Source organism: Miscanthus floridulus, chromosome 7 (assembly GCF_019320115.1).
Source record: "Miscanthus floridulus cultivar M001 chromosome 7, ASM1932011v1, whole genome shotgun sequence".
NCBI classification, from domain to species: Eukaryota; Viridiplantae; Streptophyta; class Magnoliopsida; order Poales; family Poaceae; genus Miscanthus; species Miscanthus floridulus.
In genome coordinates this window covers 27,597,555-27,607,447 of record NC_089586.1, presented here as the reverse complement: position 1 = coordinate 27,607,447, position 9,893 = coordinate 27,597,555, and the positions used below count along the sequence as shown (strand labels likewise).

General features: G+C 48.9%; 1 protein-coding gene across 1 annotated transcript; it reads right to left on the bottom strand.

Annotated features, from left to right (window-relative positions):
• Positions 1–5,075: 5,075 nt before the first annotated feature.
• LOC136465267 (uncharacterized) lies at positions 5,076–8,083 on the bottom strand. The gene is made up of 2 exons (XM_066464072.1): positions 6,760–8,083; positions 5,076–5,182 (listed from the first exon to the last, which is right to left on the bottom strand). Exons 1-2 carry the CDS (start codon positions 8,081–8,083, stop codon positions 5,076–5,078), a joined length of 1,431 nt encoding a protein of 476 aa, XP_066320169.1.
• Positions 8,084–9,893: the final 1,810 nt, after the last annotated feature.

The window sequence follows — 9,893 nt, the reverse complement described above, 5'->3', positions numbered from 1 at the left end:
CCAAGATATCAAGCAAAGTCCAAGCATAAAGATAGGAACCAAGCCGTACGCAAGATTACGAAGAAACAAGCTTGCAGAGGCGATCGGACGCGAGGACCAGACGCTGGCGGCAACCGACCGGACGCAGAAACACAGCGTCCGATCGAGTACAGAGAGGTTCCAGGCGCGCGAAACTATGACCGGACGTGTTCGGTGGTAGGCGACCGGACGCTGGCAGCGTCCGATCGGTAATTCGCGGCTGCAACGGTCAGGACGACCGGACGCGTCCGGTCAGGACAATTCAGCGTCCGGTCAGTAGCAGTTTCGCGGGAATTCGACCCCAACGGCTACTTTCTCAGTGGGGCTTATAAATACAACCTCCAACCGGCCATTTGAAATGAGTGGAGCTAAGGAAACATACCAAGGGTGTTGATACACCATTTTAGTGATCTCCACATGCATAGTGCTTAGTGTCTTATTAGGTGATTAGCATAAGTGCTTTGCGAAGTGCTTAGGTTGATTAGACCACCGCTTATGCACTTGCTCTAGGTGTTTGTCTAGTGTTTAAGTGAGGTTTGCATACCTCTTGCCACCCGTGCTTGCGAGCACAAGTGTTGTACATCGGATGGGCTTGAAGTCTTACGAGATCACACCAACCGCGTTTGTGGTGTGGCCGCCACCGTGTACCGGAGGGAACAAGGCCCGCGGCGTTTCGGCTGGAAGCTTGATAGTGAAGACGGCGGGGAGCATCCGGGAGAGGCTTGCCGAGAGGCACATCGGAGACCCACTTGCGCGTGGGGAAGGCCCAAGGCTATTCACGGAGTTACCCGACCGGGAGCTTGGCCCTTGCGAGGGGCTTCAACGAGGACTAGGGGGAAGCTTGCGCGCTTCTCGATACCTCGGTAAAAATACCGGAGTCGTCAACGGGAGTTTGCATATCTCTACCTCGCTCTTTAGCTTCCGCATTTACATTGATTACTTTACTACATCTGCGGTAGAGATAGCAACACACTAGCAAAACCATAGTTGCACATTTAGATAGTTTATCTTTTGCATATATTTTGCTAAGGTTGAAAAAGAGGCCATAGTTTAGAGTTAGAATTTTAAGTTGCCTAATTCACCCCCCTCTTAGGCGTCACGGTCCCTTCACAGGATTATCGCATAACCGATTGCAATAACGGGTACGTACTGCCTAGTAAACGCAATCAAGAATAACAGTATTCGAAGATCTGTTTCACATTAATGTAGTATTCGAAAATGTCCCATCAGATGGCACAGTAATCAAATCAAAGATGTCCAACTAAAGTGAATATGCATTATTTGCAATCAGAGAATTCAAGATATGCTATAGCTGAAACTGTAACATATTTGTTAGTATGATAAATCCACTGCTGTGTACTGATGCCATTAGAAATTGGAAAGATGGTGAAGAAGATAGCAGTTCGGTAGTTATCCAATTAATCTACAAGGAAGTTCCTCAATTATTCCAATAGATGAAATTGAAGCATCTTAGATCTGATCAAGCTATTGTACCAGGCACTAAATTAAAAAGTACAAGGATAATTTATTGATATAAACCAAGCTGTTCATGAAATTCCATCTACTTATAAAATCATCCTCATCCTCAGACCAAATCAAATCAAATAAAAAGGCCTAATGTATAGAACCAGGAGACATCTATATGTACACGTGGCAGTGCTAATAATTAAATAAAACACCATGCATGCTAGAGCTTCGCATGAAACATCAGGGCATGTATAAAACTGTTGTTTGATGAACTAACTAGCAGAAAAACTACCGCTATTTGGTGTAGGATTACACATTTGGAGTACTGGTCTCAGCAAAGCAGTTGGTAAAGTGCATGAGATGGTCCAGCATGCAAGTGCATTCATCGATATGCTCAAGCTAATTAACTAGTCTTTTGGTACAATTGCAACGAAGAAGAGCATGCAATCCAATCAAGGCATTGCTTGCTCATGCAATGCGAGTAAAACTAGATCAAGCAGACACTCCAGCATCAATGATCGAGTACTACAGCCATCCAGGTGAACAGGAAGAAGGTCAGGAGGGAATGGATGGCCAACTCACCGGAGGAATGACTGGCGGCGGCGGTGCGACGGGCACGGGCTCCACGCTCCAGCGCGGCAGCAGGCTGCTCCGCCCGTTCACGCGCTGGCGGACCCCCACTCCGGCGGCGCATCCCATGGGGCAGAGTAACCCGTGGACGGAGTGGCGAACGACGACGTCGCTGCCGCCGTCGCCTGCCAAACGGGCGCTCCACACGACGCTGATCGTCTCGCTCTGCACGGCGCGGAGCCCGCGGGCGCCGGGCGGCGCGGGGTCGGTGGAGATGTCGAGGTACCGCCCGTCGGCGGCGCTCTGGAGGAGGACGTAGGCGGCGCCGTGGCGCTCGACATGGCGCACTTCCCAGGACGCCCTCGGCGACGCGCGGAGCGGGCTCAGGAAGAGGTCGCACGCGCGGCTCCGCAGCCGCACGGGCGCGCCGCCGGGGAAGATCTCCATGTCGTGCGCGGCGGCGTCGAGCGGGCGTCGGCTGCGACTGCGAGGGGCGGAGGGGGAGGGGAAGAGAAGAGCAGAGCAGAGCAGGTGTTTGTTGCGACGGTTACTGTTTTGGGCGCCGGCTCCCAGGCGGGGGATTTGAAGGCGCTGTAGGTCGGTGGCCCTCGTCACCCGTGCCAGGCAACCTACACCAGTGACATGTGGGACCGCTGATGGTGGGGCTGGCCTTCTTCCGACGTGGACATATGCCTCTCGGGTCCCACCTAGTCCAGCTGGCGCCCGGGGGCGTAACCAACCTGCCCCGCCCGCCCTCCTCCTCCTGTTCGGCGATTCGCCGCCCGGCCCCGTCCACGCCTCCGTGCCCAACCAGTTATCACCACGCCCGATCATGGCTGTGCCTTCCTCCTCCCCCTCATCCGCCTCAACCAGAACCAGCTCGCCCCCGCCGCCCATTCCGACAGCAAGTTATCGAGGAGAGCAGCCACTGGATTTGTTCCATGCAGATTTATGTGGCCAAATTCCGAAATTCGTCCAAAACCACCAGGCGCTAGCTAATTGTTGATGATCATAGCCGGTTCATGTGGGTGGAGTTGCTGGTGACGAAAGATGAAGCCTTCAAGTGCTTCAAGCGTGTCAAAGCCATCATGACATCATCACAAGCCTCTCCATTGACCCTTCTCCAATACAAGCTACTCCAGCAATAGAACATGCTACACCACCGACTGAAGAAGCCATCGATTCAGACGGAGTGCCGCTCACGCTCAGGTTCTGCACTGCGCAGAATCTGAACGACACAACTGGTGAAGTTCAGGAATTCGAGTACAGTGGGTTGTGTTTCTATGCATTGGAGGAACAGTGTTGGCGTGAGGCAATGAAGACTAACAGCCTGTTCGTTTCGGCCGAAACGATCGCGGATTATTACTGCTGGCTGGTTTGGTGTCCGAGAAAAATACTGTTCTGGCTTATAATCCACGATCGTTTACGACCAAACGAAGAGGTTGTATAATGGAGTCCATTCAGTCCAACAGAACATGGGAGCTTGCGCCCTCATCATGTGAAGCTGAATATATTGCAAGTGCAAATGCAGCATGTCAGGGTATTTGGCTTAGTAGACTACTCGGTGAAATGCTTAGAAGGAAGGTGCCTGAGGTAAAACTGTTGGTGGATAACAAGTCTGCTGTAGTTTTGAGCAAGAATCCAGTAACCATGGGAAAAGCAAAAGCGGAACATTTTTAGGAGGAGTACTGGAGCGAGCAGTTCCCCTGCTTCTCTGTTGCTCCTCTGAAGTCGTTGCTGTTGCCGGATCACACACAGTAGAGGTGACATAATTGTATGTATCAATTCTGTAAATTCTAATGTGGAGTTCGGAGAATTATTTTTGAGAATGTGGAGTTCAGAGAATTATAGTGTACCATCTGATCATTTCAGTAAAATTGTAAATGATGTAGTAGGCATCTGATTGAATTGTAGAAAATCTAATTTTGGGTAAATGAGGCATGGACAGTAAAGAAACTAACTATTCAGAGAATGTATGTTGCAGCACTGAACTATCTGACATTATCTGAAATGAAGGATACATAATGCTCAATTACTATAGACTAATGGCAATGTAGGCCAATTGTGAAATATTTACCAACAATAATAAGTTTGGGATGCAGGGAAGCCAAATAAGATCACACTGACATTCAGTTTGCACAGTCAAGTCACAGCTTGCATAGTGACAATCAGTTTTCAGAAGAATATATAGAAGCTACATGCTTCAGGTTCAGATAGAATATTCAGGCTCACAGCATGCTAACAACAACACCATGGTCACATGAAAATTACTGGAACAGAAGAAATAATACAGGCACAATGTAAATTAAGTTCAGCTCACAGCATTTTCAGAACTGCAACAGCATGCAGTTTTCTGAAAACCAAACGGAACTAAAGAGCATCCAAATAAACCACTTCAGTCCAAGTTAAAGTTGGATGCACCCCAGCTGCAGCTCAAACATACAATGCTACAAGTTTACAAACTTGCATGCAACCTTTTGGACAGCAAGCTTGTACTGAGAAATATTCCCTTGATGTTAGTATTAGCATCATTTTTTTTTTTTTGCAAAAAGGTCCATTGCCTAAATTGTTCAGATGAGCATGTCAACTACCTAAAAACTCTCTAAACCTCTGAATGTTTTACTATGTAAAGTCTAAATTATCTAAATGTTGTAGAGATAGAGATGCAGCCAATTAGACATTTGGATATGTAAGATTCAAACTGGGTTCAAAACAAATGCAGTCAGGACGAAAATTCAGAGAAAAAACAAATTGACAGGCAGTAAGAGAATAGAAGAAACCCATCAGATTATGGCAGCCAAAAAATGTTTCATTTAGTCTATCCCATCCATCACGTTAAGCCTCAGCTTCTATAACATCTCCAGGAGAAAGCATGTACAAACAGAACACAGAGCAGTTCATATCCCTTCTTTTCGGTCGTCCTGAACAAGTTTCCCATGGCTAAGAACTACCATCGCTCATGTCCACCATTGGCTTCCTCCTCAGTGAGCTGAGATTTGGAAGTCAAAACTCGCTGCATATCATTCCGGCGGTGTCTCGTAGTCGATCTCCCCTTCGTCCATCGGTCCACTATCACTTGAATCCCCATGGTCTGAAGGATCATCTGGCTGATGCCCCTCGTTTATTGCTGCTTCAGAGAAGAAATGGTAGTCAGACAATGGTTAGTGGGAGAGCACCAAACTATTAACACAGTTATTATCACAACGACGTTAAATGTGATTGGAGATTTGCCTTGTTACTCTGCTATGACAAGCTTGTTAGAATAATCTACTGCTTCCTGGTGTGAACACACAGTAAGGGGAAGGCGACGCCGAAAAGGTTCCTGCTGTGGTACTGTAGCCGCTGCAGGTGCAGGCGCCGAACGGCTCACCTGCAGCACTGTAGCCACATGCAAAGGCCGGCGCAGAGTCAGCCCTGCTATGTTATCTAGTTTGCTATGACTGCTCTTGTGTGTGAACTGGTTATGCAAAAATAATGTACAAGTACTTGCTAGGAAAACTATTAACCAGCCGAATCTAGTTTCTGACATCAATTGACACTGATAGTGATCGATACAAAATTGCCAAGAGAAAATCTGTAAAAGGTCGATGCAGCATATGTCATGCAAGTGTCACTTTTTCCATAGGAAAAAAGAAATCCTCCATGTAAGAAAAGACTGATTATAAAGAATGAAGTTAGATGAACCCAGAAACTCTGCTGCAACAAGGTGAAAGAGTAATTTCATTTCAATACCAGTATGCAATAATGGAACGTCCTATTTATGGGATAATCACTGTTTCAAGAAGCAATTCAAAATGCAATGTAACTGAGCTTGTAAATCCCTATGCAAACTATCTGCATTTGTAGGCTGCCCAGGTAAAACTTATTACTCTACACGTAACCCCCGTTGAAAAGTTTATGGAATAATCATAGCCTCCTAACATCAGTTCAAGCATTGGCACAATCAAGTTATTTGTATTGACAGAAATGTGATCTCAAACTGCATTCACAGAAAAAAAAAATGGACACCACTAGTAGTCAACAGAGAACCACCACAGAAACATTAAATGGTTGATAAAGCACTCATGAGAACAAGATTGCCCCTAATATGAAGTGCATGCTAGATATCTACCTTTGTTGAATGTGTAACTTCAACTAGTTCAGCTAATGTGCTATGTACAGGTTGATGGAATCCATTTTCAGTCAATAAGGATCAGAAACAGAGAAATGGAAATCACTTAGTTAGCAATTTTATCTGATTTTAGTAAGGATGCCAAAACTAGATTATGGTCATGTATCCAAATGAAATAAGCAAGACGAGTAGACAACTGCATTCTGCATCATCATGCAAACTCAAACAGATTCAAAAGTATGGCATCATCAGCAAACTAATTCACAAACCATGTCACCATGAAACACAATTACATGAGATCTGTACTTCTCTTGGCCAACCTCCTATAAAACAGGGAATGCAGTACTAAGAAGTACAAGAAACTAAAAGGACACATGCATGATGATCATTAATATACTACATGCAGAAAAATTGATCAGGCAATTCGATCTGTACATTGACATTTGGAGCATGTAACTGCAGAACACAAGCAAGCAGCAGATAAACATCTAATCCAGCAGCGGGAATCACTTGCATGCATGATATCTGAATAGCGGCAACAGAACTGGATGAAACAAGCAAACACAATCAAACGTGGTTCCAAGTTGTGTTACCTCCATCCGCATCCAGGTTCCAAGTGATGAGGTAGCGACTTGTGACCGGCTCGTCGTCCGGCCCTGGCCTGTTCAGCGGATCATATTGCTCACAGTCCACCACCGTGTGCTCGGGCACATTGACGCCGAACAATCGCTGGTTCAGGGAGAAGTAGACCACATTGGAGTTCACCGGGGAGACGCCCACGAGCGTGGGAGGGTTCGGCGGCAGCCCGGTCAGGTCGTAGCTTTCGTGGTCCCAGATGTCCTCGAAGCTTTCCGTATAGTTCATTACCCATTGCCATGGATTGTCCTCCATGTCTCGATACCACATGTTCACCGTCGCCGCTCCGTGGCCGTGGGGGCTGAGGATGATCTCCACGTACCGCACCAAGTTCTCGCTTACAGCGATGCAGCGCCTGCAGTGGAGGTCCAGCAGGGCTCCGGCTCCGGCTCGGAGGACACGACCAGGCGGGAGGCGGTGGAAGTTCAGCACCTGCAGCAGGTCCGGTTGGGAGAGGTCGCAGCTGATGATCCCCCACGAGAGGTCGAACCAGAAGACCGTGCTGTTGATGGTGACTGTGCCGTGGGGTACCCAATTCCGGTGGCGGTCCCTCGCTAATAAGGGGTTAACATACATGTTCCCATACCAGACGCCGGTGGTGTAGAGGACGACGACGGCTTGTGGAGCACCCGTGGTAACAATGAGCTCGGCAATCTGGAAGTGACCTGTTTCTTGGTTGCAGACGAGGCCGACGCTCTCGATGTTGCTTAGGGCGGGCAGGTTGACGAAGTCGTAGAAGGGGCGCTCGGGTATGTGCACGGCGCACGCATCGATCTCGGCACCGTCGTCGTCCCTGAGGAAGTGGCGCACCACGACGAGGTGGCTGTTGTCGGGTTCCTGGTCGAAGTTGGTGCCGTAGGAGGGCGCGATGGCGAAGTGGACGAGGAGGCAGAAGCGCCCGGTGGCAATGATGTAGGGGTACATGTCGGGTCTCGCCGGGTCGGGGTGGGAATGGAGGCGCACGAAGAGGGAGGAGACCCACGGCGGCCGCGCGATCGTGATGGTGAAGTCGGGGGCGAACGCGTCCATCGCCGCGTGCGCCAACACCGACGCCATTTCGTCCGTGTTCACGTCCACGACGCTCTCCTCCAGCTGTATCTGCGCCTCTATCGCCGCGTCCTCCTCCTGCGCCTGCGCCTGCGCCTGCGCCGCCGCGTCCTCGGCTGCGACGTCGTGCTCCTCGGCTTCCTCGACCCCCGCGTGCTGCTCCTCCGCGCCCGCGTGCAAGCCGGGCGGGACGACGTCGAGTACGCGGCGTAGGATCAGCCAAGGCCTCTCCATCGGCGCTCGCTGGTGCGCTTGGCTTCCCGCAGCGAGGGAGAGGGAGACCACGCTGGGGTTGTTGAGGCGAGAGGGTGGCGGTGGGGTTTGGGGTGATTTGGTGGTGGCCTGGCGATTCGGTGGAAAATGGGATGGCAGGATGGTAATTTATACAGGATAACGGTTACGTGCTCGGCCTTCTTCACGAACATTCCGTTCATTCCCAGGGCCACGATGGGCCTTTGCAGGCCTAACCGCCTAACCCAAGTGAGCTCCAATCAATACATTACCTATCAACTTAGAAATATTTCACAAGAATATATGGGTGTAATCCTCACTTCACCAATAATTATAGGAATAGGAGGAAGCAATAGTTTGGTACCCGTAAATGAAATTTGCTTTGCGACAAAAGAAATTATTATTATTAGGACCTTATTACAGCCCGCACACAGCCGCAAACTCCGCCTGCACACCTCCTTCCTCGCACGCCTTCTCTTCTTCCTTGTGCACCTTCCCTTCTTTCTCCTGCGCTCCCCATCGTCTCCTCACCATGCCTGGCTCCGGCAACGTCCACATCACCTCCGCCCTCGATCACGGCCAACCCTAACCCGAGCCCTCTGCTTCAGATCCGGCGCGAGCGTCCCCGTCTCGACCCCCTCCCTTGCTCCAGCGGTGCCCTCCACCTCCTCCGTCACCCTCCACCGCTGCCACACTAATCTTAACCTCTTCTTCTTCTCCGGTTGTCACCCTCCCGGCCGGCACCGTCCAAACGGCCTCACCCACCACCCGACGGGCGGCGCCCCTGCCTTCGTCTTGACCACCGTCGCCGTTGGTCCGACGTCCTCCATGGAAGCTCCCTTCTAAGCTGAAGAGCATGGAAACCCCAAAACCCTGAACCCTAACACCGCGGCATGCTTCATCTCCGATGGTGGCGGCAGCCGGCAAGTGAGTTCGCATGCAATTTTTTTTTTGTCTTCTATTGCGTGCATAGCGAAGCCTCTCAGCACGTGCATGCAGTAAGAAGCATTTAGGTTATTATTTATTTATTTATTTATTTATTTTTTATTATTATTATTATTATTATTATTATTATTATTATTATTATTATTATTATTATTATTATTATTATTATTATTATTATTATTATTATGTGTGTGTGTTGTATTTAACGGATAAATAGTGTCGCGCCACATAGCTTTTGGCGTTAACGTGTCCTCGCTGCAAATGCTTTTGGAATGGAAACGTGAGCGATGGAAAGATGAGTGCCTTCCAAAACTCGTCGAAAGTTGCAGTGGAAAAAAACTGTCGATCTATAAAATCCGACAGTCCGCCCCGAAAATGACACAAAGCAAACTAATTACATCGAATTTGAAAGAATGTGTGTGGAGGCCAGTACATATATACAAAACAAGTATATAATTTTTCAGAAGAATGTGTCAGTGTGTGTGCACCATCACAAACTTGTGGTTTATGGATTTATTCGTTTCGCTGAAATTTGGTTTATGCCGATACTTATACTGATATGTTGTGAGAGTAAAATACTGTTCATTCGCTAAAAAATATTGCTGAAGTAGTTCACGCCAAAAGGGCCACCGACCAATTTGTACAGCGAATTAACTATTAACTAACTTATCCAACAAGCTTCCGTAATCACGATGACGTCTTGTACTCCAGTAGTCCACCGTGGGCTGGTGGCTCACTTTTCCCCAACCCCAAGGGCTGCGTCCGACAGCTAGCAGGGTCTCGTAGGCCTCCATCGCCAGTAGGCTGCCGATGACCGTGCCGGCGGCCGGAGTCGACGATCGTGGCGGTGGCCGGCCTAGCGACATGA

Coding starts and splice junctions, on each gene's coding strand:
- LOC136465267 (XM_066464072.1), bottom strand. CDS start 8,083: ATGGAGAGGCCTTGGCTGATCCTACGCCGCGTACTCGACGTCGTCCCG. Junction 5,183..6,759: donor GAACCTGGATGCGGATGGAG/GTAACACAACTT, acceptor TCTCTGAAGCAG/CAATAAACGAGGGGCATCAG.